At 34.6% G+C, this 24,526-nt stretch overlaps 1 protein-coding gene across 2 annotated transcripts in view; it reads right to left on the bottom strand.

Moving 5' to 3' along the window:
* The window catches only part of SLIT2 (slit guidance ligand 2), a 359,630-nt gene that overhangs the window by 88,616 nt on the left and 246,488 nt on the right, over positions 1 to 24,526 (bottom strand). For both annotated transcript variants that reach the window (XM_004432303.3, XM_004432305.3), the window contains exons 10-12: positions 11,896 to 11,967; positions 11,307 to 11,378; positions 3,448 to 3,519 (exon numbers count right to left, since the gene is read on the bottom strand). In XM_004432303.3, the coding sequence (XP_004432360.1) occupies positions 3,448 to 3,519; positions 11,307 to 11,378; positions 11,896 to 11,967 (216 nt within the window). The remainder of the gene's footprint in view (positions 1 to 3,447; positions 3,520 to 11,306; positions 11,379 to 11,895; positions 11,968 to 24,526) is intronic.

Raw genomic sequence — 24,526 nt, 5'->3', positions numbered from 1 at the left:
AATGAGGACACCATAAACAAATGCCATAACATCAGTCCCTTGAGCTGCTCCGTGAAAAAGTTCAGTCTATTTTCGAAATAGCAGCCAGAATGAGCCTTCTAAATCATAGATCAGATCATGTCACTCTTCTCTCAAAACCATGCAATAACTTTTGCTCTGAGTAAAACCTAAGTCCTATCAATAGCCTTAATGCCCAATCGGATCTTCAGCACCCCCTTCAGAACACTGCAACCTCCAAGTTCTCTCCTCCGGGCTGTTTCAGCTCCAGCCACACAGGCCTCCTGGAGGGACTCTCTTCTCCTCTGCTTGGAATCTTCTTCACCCAGCTGTCTGTCTGGCTAACTATTTTGCTTCTTGGAGTCTGCTCAAATCTTACCTTCTGCATTCAGCCGACCCTGACCACTTTCTCTAATACTGTCAGCCTGTCTTTGCCCCCTCCTCAACCTCTAGCACCCTCAATTCCTTTATCATGATCTACTTCTTCTATTTTCTTAAAAACATATTTCTTTCTGTTATCTATGATTTACTACGTTATTGCTGTCATTTGAATGTCCCCTCCCCCAAGGATATAAGCTCCAGACAGCAGGGATATTTGTCTATTTTGTTCCCTGATGTTTCCCAGGTGTCTAGCACATACCTGGTGCTCAATAAATATTTATTGTTGAATGAATACTTTATAACTCTCTTGGAAAGTGACACGGCACATTACCATATTAAAGGCCCTAGTCCTGCATTATGAATACCCGTTGAGCTTGGTTTAACACAGTATCCCACAAACTCATTTTTTCTCATATATCCTCTCAATATTCTGTATCAATAGTCTGTGGAACTGTGGTTTACAGATCATACTTTGGCAAACATTCTCATAGGTTATACGTGATTCCATCTGAGCTTTTATTTATGGTGGACTCATCTTTGGGAATATACTTGCCCTGCTCTCCACTTTCCTCAATCTTCTGGCCTTTCAAGGCCTCACAGAAGGCTCACTTTTTCCAGAACATGACTTTCACCCAACTAAAGTATTCCTTCCTCCAGGTTCCAGAGGAAGTTACTCAGTGCTACTTTATCTTTTCACCTATTTCATGGAGGCCCACTTGTTTGCCCAAAGACAGTTTAGCACTCTGAGGGCTGAGAATTTTTCTGATACTTCTTTTTCTCTATCACTATTTAGTTCAAAACTTTGATACTTAGAGCTTTAACAAATATTTAGTAGCTCAAAAAATATGTGCTATGCAGCGTGGGTTTGTATGCCTTATTATCTAAGAGGCTGAAAAATTTTTTCCCCTTTGCCCGCAAGAATCTCTATCTAGAACTAACATAGGGTAATTCCTTTTTGCTTGCTTGCTTTTCTAGGTACTCCACGCACATGCAAAGCTGTGACTTCCTCGTGGTGATTCTCTTTGCTGCACTCATTTTTAGCCCCCTGCAGGAGATAAAGTTTTGGCTTTCTTTGTAGTCTACGTAATATTTTCTTTAAAAGATTAGAGGCCTGGTTTGAGGTAAGGACTGATTAATCCCATTCCTCCCCATTCTAGGCCACAGCGTAAGTCACACTGACTGTGCTCCCTAATTTGTCAGCTAACTGGAGAAAGGAGTCAGAGAGCAGGGCATTAAGGACGAGGAAAAGGTGGGGAGCCAGGAAGAAAATGAAAGAAGGTGCTCTTCTGAGCATTTTACACTTACTTCAAATTTATGCGGTCCAAAAATTAGGGGAAAAAACTATTGCACACTAATTTCTTTTGCTCCTTCCATTTCCCTACTTCTTCTCCCTAATACCTCACCTGTTCAAGCAGATCTAAGATGCTTAACAACGTTCTCAGCTAGCTGTAAAGGACAATTGTGTCACATGAGCCCTGGCAGGCTTAAGAACGGGCCTCAGTCTAGAAGTGAAATATCAGGCTGAGAGACAAACGTGATCTTTTAAGTAAGGTTTATCTCATGGTGTATTAACCTGTTTGTTACATCAACTATCAATAAGTGTGCATGGAAAGAAAAAGAAGGTGCTATTTTAAGCGTTGGTACTAGGCAGGACAGCGTTAGCAAAAGAGATTGCGAGTAAATGGAAAGGAGAATAATGCTAGGGAAACGTGGAGGAAGGACAGAGAAGTAATAACAAAGAGGCAATACCCGGCTATAGAATCAGCTATACCTATAATGTGTATAGAATTTTTCTATTAACCATCAGAAACAATGTTTGCTAACTCCATTGCAAGGATTAGAAAATAATTCGAAAGCCGAATAAAGTCATTAGATCATAAAGATCAGTATGTATCATGACTCATTGCTCTGTTGTAAAATCAATTTATTGGGTTATGTAGCATTAAGGAGAGAAAGAGAGAGAATGGAACAGAATGGAGAGTACTACACATAGTAAGGTGAAATATTGTTTTGTCAACAATTTGCTACATTTGTGTGTTTGTGTGTGTGCATGTGAACTGGGTTGTAATATAAAATATGTTTCTGGGTTATGATGAAAAAGTTTAAAACATGGATAATAGGATGTAATTATGAACATAAGTTTATCAATTAATGAAAAGATCTATATTTGGGAAGTTTGTGGGATTAGGAATACATTTTACCAAATAAATCATATAAACTCCAATGCCAACGAATGAATACACCTGAAAGAGAGAATAACATTCTAAACTGAAGAAATTTAAAGTAGACTTCCTGTGAGCTAGTTGAGAGAAGAAGTTATATCATTCTCATCTTTGTATCCACAGCAGCTAGGCCAGTGTGTGTCCCAGATGAGGTACATTTGTGTTTGGTATTAGGTATTTGAACAGAATTTGATGATCCAACACTAACAACCTTAGTATTAGCATATTTTTTTCAATCTCTTTTTCACACAACCATCCATTAAGACATCTGGGGTCAAGCCTTGTTCTTATACATATGTAAATGAGTCTTTGAGACAAATGAGTAATAGCTATTGTCTAAGCAGAGTGGCCTTTAAAGATACAATCCAGGGAATCTACAGATAATTCTCTCACTGAAGATGAGTCTGAGTGTTACTGCTGTGGTCTGGCCTACTGCACACCATCTTCATGCTGGGGGATGTTATTCCAGCACTGTCACTCCTGCAGATTCTTTAGACAAAGGTGGATAAATGTATCACTATGTCTCTCTCTTTTCCAACTATTGTTAAATCAAAACAGAGAAGTTTCAAAAAGGGAAGGGATTGCACAAGCTTTAAATGATAGAGCTGCCAGGATACATACATTCCTGATAGTATGGAGAGAAAAGTTATGGGACAATTTCAAAGTGTTGTGTCTTCAAATAAATAACCATCATTAATGTTAGCTCCAGTAGACTAATCTTTTCCATTTCATTAAACTATGTCTTTTTGGGTTGAATTTTTCTGAAGCCTCCGTGAAAATATGAGATGATACACTAACTAAAATATAATATTTAGGTTCAACAGATTAGAAACAATCAAATACTTACAGTAGCTGTAAGGAAAACAGTCCTTCAAATAAACTTTTTGGGAGTTCTGTGATTTTATTTCCATAGAGGACACTGAAAAAACATGATTTGAATGAAAAAAATCAGACACTAAAGTAGCATAACAAATTCATCCAACACATATGTCTTCAGGTTCACAAGAGGTTAGTAAGCACTCCATTCATCATAAAAGCTATAGTTGAGTAAATGAACTTCAATTTGCAAATGTTTTTTTCCTGATTCAAATGTATGCTTATGGTAGAAAGCATGGAAAACAAAACAAAAAAAACACCAGAAAAACTAACAAAAATAAACACAATTCATAATTTTATTGCTCTTTCATAGAAATGCCCACTGTTAAATTGTCATGTTTTTCTACACACACACACACAGTTCATATATAATGAGTGCACACTATACATAACAAAGGAGAATAGTAAAGGTGGAATCCATTGCTCATTAAAGGGATGAGTTTTAGGCTTATCATATTGGTAAACAGTGAAAGAAATCCATATAAGGGTAAGATTATTGTTTTAAACTTATAATGTGTATGCTTGAGAAATGTAAGATCTGTGAAGACAGTGATCATTGATATTAACACAGGACATTTTTTAAAATGTATGTTCCCCAAAGAAATATGAACAGGAATGCATCCCCATAGATCCACCTTTGATCAGCCACTAAGAATAGCCACTAAGTGCAAGGACCCTGACCTAATCCCCTCAGGACATCTGGCACCTGGCCTAGGTTTTGGTATGCACTGATGTTCTAACATTGGATTGATGAGGGAACATTGTTTGATGAATGAAATAAAAAAACATACTAGCAGACGGACAAATTAAGGAATAAATTAACAAAAAAAGGGTGAAATGAAAGAACTTCAATAGCAAATGAGTGGGAATGGTTGACTCATCATGTCGACTATTAACAATAGATCTGCAATAAGACCTATCAATATTTAGCCCCCAAAAGTAGGGGACCACAATTATGTGTAGGAAAACATAGAAATTATATTTTTACGGGGACAATTTGGAAACATACACCAAGAGTCATAAAGATGTTTGTATAAATTTTAACTTAGTAGTTTCACTCTTAGGACTTTAAGAAAATAATCAGAAACAAACACAACTTTTTTGTACAAAATGTTAATCATGGCATAATTTATGAGTGAAAAATTAAACACAAATAAAATGTCTTCGAATCCCAATAAAGGGTATTGATTAAATAGATATCTCACATTGATAAAAATCACATTGGGAAGAATATATAGTGACATGAAAGTGTTCATGATATAACATTAAGTTTAAAAAAAGCATAATACAAATTAGTATATTACAGTGTGCCATCCAGAGATGATTTGAATTTGCATCTATATATATAGTTTAAATGTTTTATATTCTCTACAATAAGCTTATTTCTTTTGAAAATCAGAAAAATATTCTTTTGGAAAAGAAATAAATGGATGTCATAATATGTAAAGGAAAAAGCTGAAACGAGAATCTAAATAATTAATATGTTTGGCAGCAGTACATGATTTCTATCTGAAAAGGAGGAAAATAACAATACAAGAGAGATAAATAAGAGTGAGGGAAAAGTTGTTCCCTTTTAAGTCAGTGAGAGGTGCGATATATTACAAAATATGAGAAAAATTCTCAAGGGAATAAATAAATCTGGGTGCTATCTTGTGTAAAGAGACATTCCATTTGTATAGATTCCAGTTATACAGCATAACATAAAAATTCCTTTGTGCAGAATATAGCTGTTTTTTGTTTGTTTGTTTGTTTGTTTTGTGAGGAAGATCAGCCCTGAGCTAACATCCATGCTAATCCTCCTCTTTTTGCTGAGGAAGACCGGCTCTGAGCTAACATCTATTGCCAATCCTCCCCCTTTTTTTTCCCCCCGAAGCCCCAGAAAATAGTTGTATGTCATAGTTGCACATCCTTCTAGTTGCTGTATGTGGGACGCGGCCTCAGCATGGCCAGACAAGTGGTGCGTCGGTGCGCGCCCCGGATCCGAACCCGGGCCGCCAGCAGCAGGGCGAGCGCACTTAACCGCTAAGCCACAGGGCCGGCCCAGAATATAGATGTTTTTTAAAAAGGTAAGTCAATTAGAGAAGAAAAAATTTGAAAAAATCAAAGAACAAAAGAGAGAATTCTATATTGTCAGGGTCAAGGAGGTAAGTGAATTAAGAAAGGATAAAGCAAGAATGAATAAATGTTTTAAGGTCAAGAGTAAGAGAACAGAGGGCTTTAGGAAACACAAATAAGCAGATCAAGATGGTACCTATTCAGGATATTCAATTTAATACCATTCAATTCATTCATTCAACAATAGATACCATACACTTCCTATGTGCCAGGAACTTTGCTACGATCTAAGCTCGGTGCCCAATTAAACTGAAACCAACTGTAATTTGTTGACTGTTCGTCATTTACCCATGTGCCAGGCACTGATAAGACTGCGATGAATAAGGTAGGGCTTTGAAGAGCAATCCAAAAGAGCAATTTTGAATATTGAAGGATTTTCATATTTTGAGCCCATCGAGACTTAAAAAGGAAACAGGAAGCATATAAATTGTGGGGGGACCCACATAAGAAACAAGGGGCAAATAATTTAGTAAGTTGTTTATCTGGGACTTTTGCTTCAAAGGTTGACTCAGCATAAAAAAAGGACTAACTAGGAGGTATATCACACTTATACTGTGAAACTATTTTTTTTCCAATAAATCACTCTGTTTTCTTTAAGCTCATATTATAAAAATACATGTTTTACTGCTAATGAGACAATTTGGGTACATACTGGAAAAAAGGAGGAGATCACAAAAGGAGGCAGAAATCTGTCTGTGCAGGCATTATTGGGTATATGGACTAACGATCATAAAAATATTATGATAAAGAAATACTAAATATGATGAGAATGAGATTTCTTTACAAAATGGTATAGCAATACTAGGGCTGGGTACAGTTTTCTTATACACAGTGAGATCAAAATGGTAGCAAGGAAAAAAAGAGTTAAAAATATCAAAAATCCAAAGACCAGGACAGAGAATTCCGATGGCAATCAAGAAAATAGAGCCAAAATCTATAAAAATGAGGGAAAGACATATCATCACTTAAAGACATAAAGTGCAAGAAGGCCAGTGCGAATCTGTGCTATATTCACATGAGAGAAAGAAAATGTAAAAAGAAATTGAAAAATGAAAATGAATTCAGCTGAAAAGAAAATAAATACATGAGGATTTGGATAATATCATCCAAATACCAAGAATGACAAATTGAGTAGCTTCTGTACAGTCTTCTTATACATGACTTACACTCATCATACTATGTACAGTATACAATTATGCTGAAAGAGAATTTTTTTATAGTCTTTGGGAACAACAGGGAAATGTTAAGGCAGCTCTTGTACCCGCTCTTAGAAGGAAGGCTAAGAATGCTAAACTCAGTTCAACCCTCGTGAGTTTCAATTTTAGGACAGTAGGATACAGCAACTGTTGGTGCCCTGTCTTTGAACCCTCCTGCCCTTGTTGAAAGCTGTTAGAAGACAGAACTCCTACTGAAGAGAAAAAACGTTCAAAATAGAAACTTATAAGATAGCTATCATGAAAAAGGCGCTGTGGGCAGACTTTAATATCCAATCCAAATAAACATCAGAGAGCTATGCTTATCAATTAAAAACAATGTATACTTGACAATTAACACACTAAGCAATTTAAAAAGAGTACAGAAAAGAGAAAGTAGAGGATGCTACATTTTCATTTTCATTGAAAATTGGTAGTAAAATGCAAGCTATTGGGCAGGATAGTAAACATCAGTCCAAGAAAAGACTGTAGGAGATGTAAAGACAGCACTCAAGTTTTTCACTCTGTGGAATTTGGGAGCTAGTTAGTGAAGAGAGGAATTAGAATAAGTGACCTACAGTAGTTTGCAGGGGGTTAATGAAAAAAATGGAGAAAGAGGAAAACCATATACTGAGGATCTTGGGCATAAAATTTCTCTGGGATAATTAAAATCTAGAAACATACAAATTGATAAGTAGCAGGAGAAGAATTTGCCATGGTCCTATCTGTTACCTGTTGAATGTTTGTGCTTTAATAAAGCCAGCAGGGGAGTAATCTTATCCCCATTTTAGAGATGGGATAACTGAAGCCTAGAGAAATCAGTAACCAGCTCAGCTATGCACCTGATAAGTTAGAGACAGCGTCTGAACACAAGCCATCTAGTGTCCTAAAGGTTATGTACTTCGCCACTATGCCACACTACTACAACACTTCTTATTTTGTTGATATAAAGAAAATTTCCCAACTAGTAAATGAAAAACAATAAAAAATGTTTACAGACAATGCTAAATGTACTAGTATCCTGAATTCTTAAGAGAGGATTATTAAATATTAGAGAAATTTGGTTGATGTCACAGTAAAAGCAATAAAAAGCCTTGGGCTTAAAATGACTCCATAAATGCATATATTTTGAATGATATTTTGTTAATGATATGTAGTATATACTAACAATGTACTATACTAACAAATATATGTTTGTATACTACCAAATCTATGTAACAAAAACAAATGTTAATAAAAATAAATAAATATTAATGCATTTATTTACTAGAAGAGACCTTAAAAAACATTCAACAGATCAATCCCAGTTTTCTCTAAGATATACTATTTTGGTAATTAAATAAAAATTTAAAAAAAAATTAATAAAATGCAGTAGAGGAATTTTGGCATCATACCACTTTTAAATATTTGCACTTCTTTAGAAAATGTAGTGATTAAATTAAACTGCCTATATACTTGACTATGGTTCCAGAAAGACGTAGTATTCAACTACCAAGTTTTATTAAGTAAAAACTTGGTTTAAAAAAAAGACGTGTTTTGCCTACTTGCATGGGTCCTCCAGTTATCTACACACTCCCAAGTCACTTCACTCCTTTCTGGAAGATTTCAACTCCCGGCTCACTTTTGTGATCTGCAACATGACTCTTCCCCAACAAACCTGTCTTTCATCATATTTCATCCCTCTCTCCACACAGTCCTAGACCTTGTTGTTACCAGTAAGTTCAACCTCTTCATTATTTCAGTCTCAAGCATCTGCTCCCCTCCAGTCATACTGATTTTTCCTTGCTCTTTCTTGAAACACTCAGTATACTCCTACCTCAGGGCCTTAGTGTTTAGCTGTTCCCTCTGTCTTGAATGCTCTTTCTGCATATATTTGCACAGCTCACTCCTACAATTCGAATCTTCAGGTCTTTACCCTATATCACCTTCTTGGGAGGCCTTTGTTGATCATCCTATTTAAAATTACAGCTCTTCCCTCCCCTGGCATTCCTTATCCCTTCTCCTTTACTTTCCTTCATAGCACTTTTATCACCAGATATACTACAGCTTTTGCCCAGCATCTAGTTTACCATTGGTCACCTCCACAAGGGAGGGATTTTGCGTTTTGTTCACTCATGCATCTCCAGAGTCTGGAATAGAGCCTAATACACAATAGGGGCCCAATAAATTTCTGCTGAATGTATGATTGTGGTTAAATGAAGAAAGGGGCTACTGTAAATCTGGGTAGTTATATATTTTATGGAGGAGATAAATAAATTAATCTTTGGAAGGCCAATTCAAAATGTGAACACAATAACAACAACAAACAAACACATAGAGACAGAGATTGGATTGGTGGTTACCAGAGGGGAAGGGGGGAGGGAGGTGGGAGAAAGGGATAATTAGGCACATGTGTGTGGCGATGGGTTGTAATTAGTATTTGGGTGGTGAACATGAGAACATGATGTAATACATGCAGAAACAGAAGTATAATGATGTACATCTGAAATTTATACCATGTTATAAACCAATGTTACTGCAATAAACAACAACAACAAAAAAATGTGAACACAATGAGGAAAATGATACCAGTTTTGACATGTGGACTCTCTCTACCATAGCATAGCTATTAGATTCTCCCCTAGTCTAGCCATTTTATAACGTTATACGGCATTATTAGGTGGATATTAAGTGGGTATTCCACTTCTGGAAAACAGTTCCTATGCTTCCAAGCACTGCTACTTTTTGAACTAGAAATTCCCCCAGTGACTCAACACCCTGACTAAAATGTAGTTCCACAAGGAAACATGAGGCTTTTCTGCAGTGTTCCAAGAGAACTGTGTACACGAGAACTCGGATCACGAAGACTAAGATCCCAAGTCAGCAAGCATGTTCTTTTATGTGTTGTCATTTCTTTTACTATTTGCTATTATTTTATTTTATTTATATAGATTATTACATAACAATTTATAATATTAATTATAACTATATATTTATTAGTAAACATAATATAATTTATTATGGTAAATTACAACACGCTCTATTTATTATTTACTTATTATTTATTATTGTATTATTTCTTTTTATCATTTATTTTATTTCTCACAGCCACAAAAGTGTTAATTAAGGTTATTAAAGCAACAGAGCTTAATAGCAAACTCTGCAAGAAAGCAGATATAAATAAGAATCCTCCAACCATTTCTCTCCCTTTTGACATTTAATAGTTATCTTTGAGGCACAGATACTTGAAGGACCAGTAATTGGTATATTGACTTGACTTTTGTTCTGTCCTTTTGTATGACTGAGAGGTTGCCTATGTTGACTTTGGACAGTATTACTGTCCAGGATGGTAGACACAGTTCTTCATGGACAATTTAACTGAATTTTACATTGAACTTTGTTATTTTAGAATCCAACAGCCCACCCTGAGAGCAACACCTGACTGTACTCTACATTTTCTGCCAACAATTGCTCTCCTGGTCTTGGACTTCCTCTAGTAAAAAACAAAACAAAACAAAAACCCAAACCAAAAAATGAACAAAAATGAACCTAAGCAGACACTGCAGGTAAAGTGGTAGTTTTCCATTTTCTTTCTTCAAAGAAAATTGTTTTCTGAGCAGATCAGCATAGCAACCTGAACATCCATGTGCCCAGATGAGCACTTCCATCTTCTCCCCCTGGTACGAGTGACTGTAAATTGTTATACAGACCCCAGGTGTTTATCTGGGGCTTGCACATGTGTATCGTGGCATTCTCACTGAATACCATTGACTTCTGAAATTTGTAAGAGCTCTGCAAAAATTTACATCAATAAGAACACTTCTCTAAGCATCATCTCTTAAAAAAAACATGCCAGCCTCCATTTTCAAACTTTAAAATTAAAATTTGAAATAAAGGTTACTTTACTTGGTGGACGTCTGAAGATCTTTTTACAAGTTTGAAAGAATAACAGCCTCTATCCATTTATTTTAGAACCACTTTAATTTACATAGCTAACTCCCTGAAAGTCCTTTTGACATGAAAAAAGCTGTCATACTTTCTTCTTTGTTCTTTGAGAGATTAAAGCTGTTTCTTTCAGGGAAATCTTAAGGGGATGAAGCAGAGAGCTGAGGGGGCCCCTCACTGGTCATCTTCAATTGTTCTCAGCAAGACTTTGCCCAGCATCATTCTAAACGGGACTGATATGTTCCCAGAGACAGTGGCTATTGGTTTAAGGATTATAAATACAACATTGACCAAAGCACTCCAAAATAAATGTTTTCCTTTTATTTCAGAAACAAAAAACTGTCAAAACAGGGACTCTTACTCTTGCTTTCTAAACAGCAAAATTATCAAATCCTAAAATATACACCCCTAAAAATTGGCTGATTTTAGTGATATGTAGCAGTCATCCATAAAAAAATGGAATTCATTAATGATTAATAACAATATTATTAATAATTCACAATAAAAAATTGAAGTATTTTCTTAAATCAAATTTAAAAAATAGAACCACTATTTGTTGTTTGTTCTGCTTTCCTCCAGTAATGTGGTCAATACTTACAGTGAATTCAGAGAGCGTAGTCCTTGGAAAGCATCTGGTGCTAATTCAGAGATCTGATTATTGCTCAGGTCGCTAAGATTAGAAACAGGGTTAGGTTAAATTAAATAGAATGTCAGGGAAATTTACTGCAGGAGAAAGCTATCTATTGCCTTTACATGTCAGTTTTGCACCTATCAATATACGTATAAAATCTGCAACGTAAATATCTGAAGCATCCTAAATTTAAAACCAAATCACACTTTTTAGTCAATTATGGGCTATTTTCTTAAATTATTATTAAAGATGTCATGTGTCATTTTTGAAAACAGAACACCTAAGAATTTGAATGCATACTATCTTGACCACATACATTCATATTAGTGTGAATCAATATGTTAAATTACAGAGAACTTTAAAAAATTACAGTTTAGCTTTTAACATTACAATGTTATAGAACCAGCAATCAGATAGTCACATCATTAAGCTTAATATTAACACTTAATCATTCATGTCAAACACTTGAATATTCATACTTAAATGGGTATCTTTGCATGGTCATGACCTATATACTTAAAAAAATTATATATATTCCAGAATATTATTCACTCACATTCTTCTAAGCTTTTTATATGGTGAGAAAGCTCCGGGAGGGATGATTTTGATTGAGTTCTGTTCCAAACGTCTGCAATGAAAAAATTCAATTTTTAAATGGAAATGTGAGCTCTCAGTTATGTGTAATTCAAGCCCAGGATTTATGCCAAGAAGCAAAGTTGATGCTCTTCATGAGTGATATTTTCTTTTTTTCTCAAAAATGACTACTAAAATTAATCGTGCTGCGCCCTACATGTGGAGCAAGATTGCAAATAAAAATAAGGCAATTATAAAAACAATAAAAATATCTTGACTTTTCGGCATAAGAAGTCCATTCATATTTAAGTCTAGTCTTTGTATAAAAGAAAAAACACCTGTAAGAAATTAACTTGGGAATATATTTTAATAACCTCCATATCAGTAAGAGAAATATGTGGTAACACTAAATAGATGTATAACATGTTTTAGAGATAATTACAACTCTTCCACAAAGGAAATTACTGTTGAATATTAAATTTTATAAACCTTTTATTTCCTCTACAGAAAGCATATTACAGGTTGAAAAAAATTGTTATAGTCAGAAAATTAATTTTGAAGCTTCTTTTGAGGCAAAACCTTAAATTCTAAATCTATAAGTGTTATAAGTTTTTTCAGTACGACTGTCTGAACTCTGTCCATTCATTATGTAAATATTTCATGTGAAAACACTGTAGCAGAGTGCATTCACACACAACTGAAGTATTTTTATTATGCACTAAACTCAGAGAGATGAAAATAACTCTCTGATATTAGCTACTCTAGGGTTCTGCTATCAGAGAAAGACAAGATTTTACCCACCTAGTTATGAAAGACACAAAGAAATAGATTTCATTAAGTGCTTTAGTAAATATCTTAGTCCATCAAAAAATGTTGCCTCTCAGTCTCATTTCTATCCATATATAAACATCCTAATAAACATATCCCATCCCCTTCCTCTCTTTCTCTTCTGCTCTGCATCCCAGAGAGCTGACTCTTGTGAACCATATATCCCAGGCTCACTTGCCAGCTGGCTTTTGTGAAACTTGGCCAATGAGACGCACTGGTGGGAGATGGAAGGTGGGAAGAGGAGAGAAGCCAGGGTATTCTCCCCTCCTCTGCCTCAGGGCATGTCCTCAGCAGTGGTCTCATCTCCTTCCTAATTTCAGCTCCTGCTGGGGGCTACCCTCTGACTTTGTGTAACACCACCTTTTACATAGGTCTTTGTAGCCCTGGGGGTGGCAGCAGCATTTTGATCTTGGTGTCACTTTCTACAGCTGTTTAATTCACTCCTCACATTAAATCCCTCTATTGAAATACCTGGCTTGAGCTCCATTTTCCTGCCTGGATTAAAAAAAAAATTTACATATACATAGATAGGTATAAATATTTATATTGGTATAGACATATATTTATGTATAAATATAATGACAATATATATGTTTTGACTATGTATGTGTCATATACATTGGTTCATTTTTATTGAGTGTTGGTAATACTATAACATATTTGTATTACCAACATTTAATGAACATCAAATCAAAACCCACAAAACATCCCTAAGTTAGGTCAAATTGCCTAAATTTTGACCTTTTTCTGATTCCAAAGCCCTTCTCACAGTACCATAGTTTCTTCAACAGTCTCAGGGTTCACCCTCTGACCTCCTGATCTCTACATGCAATGGGTTTCCTCAATCTTCATTGCGCTTGAACTCACTGTAGCATTTGATATTGCTAACAATCTTTCTTCCCCTGGATGCGACACTATATGTCCTTGGTTCTCACTCTACTTTTCTCCTTCTCAATTTATGGCTTTACTTTCCAATTCTCTAAATTGAGCTATTCCCCAGCTTCGTGTCCCTCCCTCTCTCACACAAAGGTGAAATCGCTCCTCCACCACCTGTAACGTTAGTCATGATTCTCCCCCTCCAAAAATCATAAATTATTTTGTTCACACTAAAGACAAATTCAACTTTATTTACAAAATATGTAAGGAAGAAAATAAAAATCACCCATAATGTACTATTCAGATCAGTGAATTTTACTTGAGATGTTTGGGCATGTATATTTATTTTAAATAATTGGAGTCTTATTTTATAGAGAATTTTGAGTTGTATCCTTAACATTAAATATCATACATGTTTTCCTACACAAATTTTGGAAGACTTTATGTTTAATGTCTTCATAACTTCCAATTATCAAAATAGATGACATTTCTTTAATCATTCCCTATTATTAGCCATTTATGTTAGTAATAATTTTACATTATTATTAATAATATTGCTTAGTTATTTTAAGACAACGGAAGCATGGTCTTCTTTTGAAGCCTTACTTTATTTTCTCTATATACCCAGTGACATTCTCTTCTCAACTTCTCTGATCTTATCTCACTATATTCTAGTCATTTTTCACATATCCCTCCTCCATTGGGTTGGTGGCTCCTAAAAGGAAGATTTACCCCAGAAGACAAGAAATAAATCATATGGAGAAAAATATGGATTTGGCATCTATATTATTTATCTAGGTCTTAAGAAAGAGTACTTGTTTCAAAAGCTCTAAATATAGCAAAGGGTATTTAAATCATTTCACTCTTACATTATTGATTAGAGCATATGAATTGATGGTATAGAGACATATATATAGAGCAACATGAATTGATGGTATAGAGACATATATATATATATATTTTTGCTGTGATCCATTCTTGGAGTTAAGTTTCAAATGTAATCAATGAGGGGCTGGCCTGGTGGCATAGCGGTTAAGTTCGTGTGCTCTGCTTCAGCGGCCTGGGGTTCACAGGTTTGGATCCCAGGCGCAGACCTATGCACCACTTCTCAAGCCATGCTGTGGTGGTGTCCCATATAAAGCAGAAGAAGATGGGCATGGATGTTAGCCCAGGTCCAACCTTCCTCAGCAAAAAAGAGGAGAATTGGCAACAGACGTTAGCTCAAGGCTAATCTTCCTCAAAAAAAAAAAAAAAAAAGTCATCAATTTATAATATATTTGACAAATACAAACAACACACCTCTAAAATAGTGTCCTTCCTCCTACAAAAAGAGGGGAAAATATTTAAACTAGATTATAAAAAATAAGAAAGAAAATTATTACAGTTTTCAGGTGAAGCTTACAAAAAAAAGCAAATGAAATGTACATTTTCTATCTTTGTTATCCTCTAATCTTCTATTTTAATAGCACAGAATCTGCCGAATTTTATAGAGCGCAAATTTGAATCCATTGTTCCATGAAGAATCTAATTAAAAACATTCCAGTGTTAGAAAAGCAGATAGTGTAATGGCTAGGATATATTTGCGTGCTGTGGATAAAATCCACCATAATTAATAGCCTTCCAAATGCTAGTCCTTCAAAGAAAGAAAATTCAGTATTCTGAAGTTCAAAATAAAAATAGATTTAGAAAACTGAATAAGGAAGGGAGAAAATTCTATAAACCACATACTATAATGAAGTCTTTTTCATAAAAAGAACCTTTTCCTCCACAGCATGTATGTGAACAATTCCAAAACATTTCATCACTATGTATGTCGGCATACCTCAGAGATACTGCAGGTTCGGTTCCAAATCACTGCGACAAAGTGAATATTGCAACAAAGTGAGTTAACACAAATTTTTTGGTTTGCCAGTGCATGTAGGAGTTATGTTTACACTATACTACAGTATAAACTATACTGTAGTCTATTAAGTGTGCAATAGCATTATGTCTAAGAAAACAATGTACATACCTTAATTAAAAAATACTTTATTGATAAAAAGTGCAAATGCTGTTGGAAAAATGCCACCAATAGACTTGCTCAATGTAGGGTTACAACAAAACTTTAATTTGTAAAAAAACACAATATCTGTGAAGCACAATAAATTGAAGTGCAATAAAACGAGGTATGCCCATATATACATATATATAATTGACTGAGAACCAGAAGAACTATGGTCTGAAACCAGAAATATTATTAAGGAAGAATGCAAAAAGACAATGTCTGAAGTAAAAAGACAGGGAAATTTGAGATGGATGACAGAAGAAACATTAAAAATTGTTAAGGACAGGCAAGAAGCAAAAGTAAAAGGTGACAAAAGTAGGACTAGAATCCCGCACACAATTTTTCAGAGACTGTTACATAAAGATACAGAGAACCACTATGATGGCCAATGCAAAGAGACAGAAGAAAACAACAAACAAGGAAGAACAAGAGGTCTCTTCCAGAAGATTCAAGAAATCAAAGGGAAATTTAAACCTAGATAATTTAATGCTGAACAACCAACAAGGAAGCACACTATCTGATCAGGAAAAGTTAAAGGGAAGGTGGAAACAGAATACTGAAGATCTATACAGAAGAGACAAAAGGATGACAGATTCCTTTGAAGAAGATTTCTATGAAGAAGAACCCATAATTCTAGAAAGTGAAGTGAAAGCTGCCCTGAAAGTACTGGGAAGAAATAAGTCACCAAGGATAGATGGAATCTTAGTAGAATTATTTTAAGCCACACAGACTGAATATGTCAAAATCCTAATAAGAATATGCCAACAAATATGGAAAACAAAACACTGGCCTATAGACTGGAAACAATATATATCCCAGTCCCCAAGAAAGAAGATGCCAAGGAGTGCAGAAACTACAGGACCGTTGTTCTAATTTCCCATGCAAGTAAAGTGATGTTCACGGTGCTGCAACAAAGGTTTTCACCTTATCTGGAGCAAGAAGTGCCTGACGTCCAAGCTGGATTTCCAAAAGGGAAAGGCACATGACATCAAAATTGCAATTATTCATTAGCCACTGGAGTGCTCCAAAAAATTTCAGAAGAAGGTTAATCTATGTTTTATAAACTACAGTAAAGCCTTTGACTGCATGATCATGAAAAGCTATGGGCAGCACTGAAAGAAATGGGCATGCCTCAGCACTTGATTGTCCTGATGCGTAAGCTGAATTATGGATGAGAAGTACTGTAAGGACAGAATACGGAGAGATAGAATGGTTTCCTATAGGTAACAGTGTCAGATAAGGATGCATTCTATCTCTCTATCAGTTTAATCTGCACACAGAATTTACCATGAAAAACTAAGTTAGACTCAGATGAAGGAGGAGTGACAATTGGTGGAAGAAACATCAACAATCTAAGATCTGAAGATAACACCATCGTACTGGCAGAAAGCAGCAAGGACGCGAAATGACTTCTGATGAAAGTAAAAGAAGAAATTGCCAAAGCAGGACTGCATTTGAACATCAAGAAGAGAAAATTCATGACTACAGAAGATCTACACAACTCTAATGTAGACAATGAAGACAATGAAATTTTAAAGATTTTGTTTACCTTGGTTCAGTCATCAATTCAGAGACTGAAGCCAAGAAATCAAGAGAAGACTGAGCCTTGGAAGGGCAGCAATAAAAGAATTCGGAAAGAACATCAAGTGTAAGGAAGTGTCATTAGAGACTAAAGCCAAGATTATCCACATCCTTGTATTCCCAATTACTTTGTACTATGTAGACCCTTAGAACATGGAAATGATGTGCAAGTATAACTGGGCTCTGTGGCATATAAAATACTCCACTATGGTTATCAATGAGCACATCTTACATCAGTAGAGTATACAACACATAGTGTAACTGGAGAATTTAAAAACTTGAACTAGTTCTGAAGACATTTACAAGATACTAACCAGTATTAGTCTATTTTAAACGACATTTTCAGCTCACTAGCGTTCAATTCTTAGGCATTACTCTCAATATTTTTAAAATTAAGTTGACAAACTATACAAAATAACATCCACATGCCAAAGCTGAAATAGCTCTCCCTAAGAGGTATTTGCGTTTTATATATGGGTATAAAGACCAAAATGTGTCATCTGGTGATTAAAAGTATGAGCTTTACATAGAATTGCATTAAATTCTGGTTCTGCCACTGATTAGCTCTGTGGACCCTGCAAAAGTTACTTTGCTTCTCCGTGTCTCAGTTTCTCTTTCTGAAAAATGAGGAAAATAAAACCTACTATAAATGTTTTGGTAAAAATTACGAGATGTAAAGAAAATATATGATATGTTTTTTCTAGCACAAAAAACGCTGAAAGAATAAAAAATGGGGATATATGTGTATATATGTAATAACATATAGCATTATATAATAAAATGTCTACAGCATATATTAGTCACTCACACAAACACACACAGATTATATAAAGGAATAAACCTGATACGTGATCTGATCTCTAGTGTGAAATAAATATATATGATTCCAAAACATTTTTAAACAAGGTAGTAGTACAGAGGTGCATATAACTCAGTAACTGTGTATTAAACACATACACACACACATTATTCACGTGAAGGCTGAAAAAAATATATATGGTTGCAATTTCCATGATCAACATCATTAAAATATAGCATTTTCTCTAATTGGGAAACTGTCTTACAAACTCAAAAAAGTTTTTACAACACCAGTAAAGTATGAGTTTGGATTGATTGTATCTGTAACATACAGCCCAGATGCTGATTATACATGGCAATAAAACTGACAGCTCTTTGCATTTTCCCCATCTTCTTTTAACATAAATGGCAAAAACAGCTGCCAGAGAATAGAACGTAGATTTAACAGGATGAAGGGGGCGTTGTGGAAGGACTCTAGCTTCTGAATCTTGGACTGCTCAGTGCAGCCAGACAGTCTCATCATAGGTAATATCAGTCCAGCATTTGACAAGAAGGAAGCAGCAATATTCCTTTGATGTTAGGGATTCTCTTGCCTATTACATAATAATTCTAAAGTAAGTACTTTATATTTCTGGAACGTTACTTCTAACTTTAGCAGTCAATGCAGGCCATTGAAATCCTTCCTATGTCCCTACATAAAATGACCCAAGATATTTTAGACTAGAATATTATTTGTTATGTAATTGCAGTCTTCAGAACTTTGCAAGTTTAATAACATCTTCAGCAGCTGAGTGAATATTGGCCTCTAGAGGGACATACTTTGCCCATAGCTAGCATTTTGGCATTAGGACTGTGTCCATACTAATTGATTATCAGCCATCCTTGCCTTGGGATGACTTGTTCCTGAAAATCGTCCATTTCCTTAATCTTATTTTATTTCTTGTGATGTCATTCTAGGGCACATTCCCTGAGTGTAAATTCAATTGATGTTTTATTAGTAGAAGTAATTCTTTTTCCATTTGCTCTTTAAGCATTTAAAGCAAGACAAAAAGTGTGTGTGTGTATGTGTGTGTGTGTTCCTATTGACTTCATATTTCAGGCAATGACCTTCGGAATCAGCATTAAAAATTTCATGCATGTATTCATATGGATACATATTCAAATGCAAAGATACACACAATCGCATGGTTTAGATTTAGGGGGAAAAACGGGCTGAGGTCCATGGCTTACCAATTTCGGAGGGGACAGAGTACGGATTCAAAGCATCAATAACACTAAGTTTTCATATATGATACTTCTTTAGCAACCCAAGAAAGAAAAACATTTAGAAGTTCTGCTGCTTTTTTTTTCATTAATAACTAAAACATTTTGGACACTTACTATGAGTCAGGCACTGAGCTAAGTTCCCCATGTGGTAATAATTTTAGCTTTAAAAACATTATGCAAATTATCTTCATGCATCACTTGTTTAACAGTATTACTCAATGAGTAGATAGCCAGCCATTTGCCTTCTCTCCTACCCCTGTACTGAGTTCCTGTCCAAGTTATCTATTATCTTTTTCCTAAAGGTTAGATAACACTGTGCTCACTAATAGAATTTGAACTATATAAATTTTCAAATTCATCTTTCCAGCTGATTATAAAACCATAAATCTATAAATTAATTCCTAAAAAACAAATGATGATTTCATTTGTCTGAGAATGAATGATACTTTGATTATGCCCAAGCTGTCTTCATTTTTAAAGAGAAGCACTTTTTTTGTTGTTGTTCTGTTTTTTTTGAGGAAGATTGACCCTGAGCTAACATCTGTTGCCAATCTTCCTCCTTTTTTCTCCCCAAAGGCCCAGGAGATAGTTGTATGTCACAGTTGTACATCCTTCTAGTTGTTCTATGTGGGATGCTGCCTCAGGATGGCTTGATGAGTGGTGCACAAGTCCGCAGCTAGGATCTGACCCAGCAAACCCCGGGCCACCGAAGTGGAGCGCGTGAACTTAACTGCTATGCCACCAGGCCAGCGCCCCAGCTGTCTTCATTTGTATGTTGAAGTCTGTATAGGTCTTATTTCACATCTGAGGAGTCTCCATTTTTTTTTCCTATAGATGACCTTAGGGAAATACTGTAATAGCACTAGAGTCACTCCTTGGAGTAACCTTCCATCACTATCTGCTGCTAAGTCGACCTTCCTCAGGCCTTAAAGAGACTAATGCTTTCACGTTCTCAGTGGGCTCCTTTCCTCCAAACCACTCTCCACTCCACGTTAGAGTGATTTTTCTAACTAACAAATCTAATCATGCTACTACCTTGCTCAAAATTTTTCCCTGTATCCTCTTGTCATCAGGACAAGTGACTCTTCAAGATTAGGCTTTTGTGTTTTGTTCTAACAATCAAAAACTCTTTTAATTTCTCAAAGATATACTACTTTCAGTTTTCCGGGACTGTGCACATGCTCTTTCCTCTGTCTAGAATGCCCCCAATTTCTCTGCCTGCAAAACACATTGTCATATCTGAAGATACCTTGATTCTCCCAGGCAAACCAAGGTATTCATTTCTCTGTGTTCCCTGTGCATATGAATTTTATTATTTATCATCTACTTTTCAAAATTTCTGTTTATATAAAGCTTCAATTCTCTGCACTGTAAACATTTTGAAGGCTGGAACCGTGTCCTTTCATTCATAATGCCTGATGCAGAGTAGGCACTCAAAAATATTTGTTGAGTATGCAGTACATGAAAAAAAGACTATTTTCCACATGTCCTTCTTCTGTTGCAATATGAATCCGACTCCTCAGACTTTTTTACAAGAAACCAGTTGGAATTTCTTACTTGCCTTACTACTTTAATTTCCACTCTAGTCATTTTAATTTTTCATTTTTACCAATTTATTTATAATTTTACCATACTTATTTTCACTTCTTAACTAATATTACAAAAGTTTTATTGTCTTCTATATTTTTATCTTAAGAAAGCCATTATATCTTTCTGCTTAAATGCTCATACAACTCAACAACAGAAAAGCATATAAAGTATGTATGTATACATATAACATATGTTACATATATAACTTCCTTGTGAAATTAGGGACACATAAGAAATAAGTAAGGAAACAACAAATTGAAAAGGAAAACAACAGAATGGGAGAAAATATTTGTAAACCATATATCTGATAAGAGGTTAATATCCAAAATATATAAAGAACTAATACAACTCAATAGCAAAAAAGCAAGTAATCCAGTTAAAAAACAGGCAAAAGACCTGAATACATATTTTTCCAAGAAGGCATACAAATGGCCAACAAGTACATGAAAAGGTGCTCAACATCACTAATCTTCAGCAAAATGCAAATCAAAACCGCAACGAGACATCACCTCTCACACCTGTTAGGATGGCTATTATCAAAAAGACAAGAGATAAGTTTGGTGAGGGTATGGAGAAAAGGGAACCCTTGCGCGCTGTTGGTGGAAATGTAAATTGGTACACAGCCACTATGAAAAACAATATAGTGGTTCCTCAAAAAATGAAAAATACAACTGCCATATGATTCAGCAATCCCACTCCTGGGTATATATCTGCAGGAAATGAAATCAGTATCTCGAAGAGACGTTTGCACCCCCATGTTCTTTGCAGCTTTATTCACAATAGCCAAGATATAGAAACAACTTAAATGTCCTTTGACAGATGAATGGATAAAGAAAATGTCAGATATATGTAGATATATATATATAGATACATGTAGATAGATATAGGTAAATATGCAGACATGTAGATATATATATATATGTAGATATGTAGAGATATATATGCCCACACACACTGGAATATTACTCAGCTATAAAAAGAAGGAAATCCTGTTATTTGCAACAACATGGATGAACCTGGAGGACATTAAGCTAAGTGAAATAAGCCAGACAGACAAAGACAAATACTGTATGCTATTATTTACATGTGCAATCTGGGGAAAAAAAAAAAGCCAATTTCATAGAAATGGAAAATAGAATGGTGATGGTTGCCAGGGGCTGGGGGAGGTGAAAATGAAGAGATGTAGGTCAAAGGGTACAAACTTTCAGTTGTAAGAAGAATAAATTCTGTGGATCTAATGTACAGCATGGTGACTATAGTTACTCAGTATTGCATACTTGAAAGTTGCTGAGAGTAGACCTTAAGCATTCTCACCAACACAAAAAAGAGTCAAGTATGTGAGGTGATGGATGTGTTAATTACCTTGATCTTGACAATCATTCTACAATGTATATGTATATCAAATCATCACAGTATACACTTTAAATATGTACAATTGTACTTGTCAATTATTCCTCAATAAAATTGGAAAAAAAATAAATAAGTTGGGGGAAATAGGTAAAATAAGTTTCTTATCAGGGACACATACTCTTAATAAAAATGGGTTCTCTGCATGTAATGGATATACTTTTTAAGGATGATTATTCTACTATTTCATTCAATAGCAATTAAAGATTGTTCAAGATATGCATGTAAAATTGAGAATTATGTCAAAATAAAGAAGAAAACACTCCGATATTATTAGTGAACTCAATAATGGCCTGTGGAACTACAAGTATAGTTTTAATCTATAAATTTATTTCACATAATTTATCTTACACTATTTTGCTGTGGAATTGTCAAATTAGCTGTAGGGATTACACTAAGTGTGGCTACTGATAACTAAAAATTAATGTGAGATGTTTGTTCTGAGGGAACACAATAGAGATGTTTGTTTTGTATACTGAATAATGAATTGGCTCTCTGCAATTCTGTAGGAAGCTAAATTATTATGTTTTTTTCTGGGCTCTTCTGATGAAATAATGATATGAAAACTTCAGAAAATATAATCCAAAAACATGAGAAAATAAAAATAAGGATAAATAAAATTTGCATGAAAAAACTTCTTTTACATCAAACAAATTTCTGACTACTCATCTCATAAAATAAAATATATTGTCAGAGAGGAATTATGCTATTTTGTTTTTCTAATCATAACTATATTAGGACATAATCAGAGCAGAATTCTTGACTTATGTATATTCTTCGATGATGGCTTTATTTTGATCCTACAACTGTTTATTTAATGACATTTCTAAACAAAATTATATTATTTGATAGATGAAAAACTAGCTCTTTTACAGGATTTGGGGAATACATAGCTAATTTCTGCTATTGTAAGAATCTCAGAAGCAAATATGAGAATGTAATTCTAACTCTCTACATCAGAGCAGAAAAGCAGAGTCATATCCCCACATTTAAAACCAGGTTTATGTAAAAACTAACAAAATTATTTTCTACATTATGAAAAATTTGAAAGATTTCTGCTAACCTTTAGAGACTATATAGTTTCCTACATTCTGTTTCAGTAGGTCTGAAGGAAATTTTTTTTATCATAAAAAAGGCATTAACCATGATACAAGATGCTTTTAAAAACGTACTATGTCATATATATTTCTACTAGACATAAAATAGGAGTATGTTGTCATATTAGCCTGAAAAGCACAAAACTGTAAAAATATAAAATGCAAAGCTAAAAGTCATGCTACAGGCTAGCTATTTCTGTAGGTGGATCTGAAGTAACAAAAATATCAAGAATGTATAAAACTGCCAAATGCTAACAAGCGCTCCTGTTGTTAACGGTGCTCCAGTAAAACTACAAAGGATAGTAGAATTGCTCACATTTTCACTTTTATAACATTTTCTTAACTCTGCCTATTTTCTAGTGCATATCGTAACTCTTAAGTTGAACATATCTCTAAATTTTTAAATACTTTCATAGTGAAACAAATACTTTCATAACGAAAACAAACTCACTTTGAAATTATCAACCCACTTTTTATTTAAGGCAAACTCAGATTAGGGACTATTTATTTCTTTCATACCAAATTACATTAAAAATGGTATCATTTGCTTTATTTAATATTTTATTTACATTTATTTATATTGTCTAAAAGTCAAGGAAATCTACAATGTGACATAAAAATTAGTCAAACTGTTGCATTTATTTTTAAAATTTATTTTCAAAAATTTGGCAGAATTAAAAGAAAATCACCCAATTACACAGCATGATAGTTGTACTATTAGCTGAGACATTACTGAGTGAGTGATAAATAATCAGAAATTCATTCTTGATTTCATGAGTACCTGTAACTGTCTTAATAACCTGGTATAGAATGGGCTACCCCCTACGTTGATCAAATCTAATTTACATATCTCTACCTATAGAAAGTCAGACGTCTTTGAAATATGTGGATTCAAAATTTGGGAAGTATTAATTAATGGAATTAAGGATTCAGAATTTTAGAAGGGGCAAATGCAGATATAGCATCCAAAAAGAGTTAAACATATATGGGAAGAGAGTTTGTCTAAACAGAAATGGAGGAAAAAGAGATTTTTAAAGTTAAATTCAGTATCATAAATGCAGGTTGTAATCAAATATAGGATTCAGAATCATTCTTACTTTCACTTCTTTATAATTACACATGCAAGT

This window comes from Ceratotherium simum, chromosome 8 (assembly GCF_057802395.1).
Source record: "Ceratotherium simum simum isolate JZ-2026a chromosome 8, ASM5780239v1, whole genome shotgun sequence".
Classification (NCBI taxonomy): Eukaryota; Metazoa; Chordata; class Mammalia; order Perissodactyla; family Rhinocerotidae; genus Ceratotherium; species Ceratotherium simum.
Note: the sequence above shows the minus strand (reverse complement) of the source record. Positions and strands in the feature narration are given on the sequence as shown.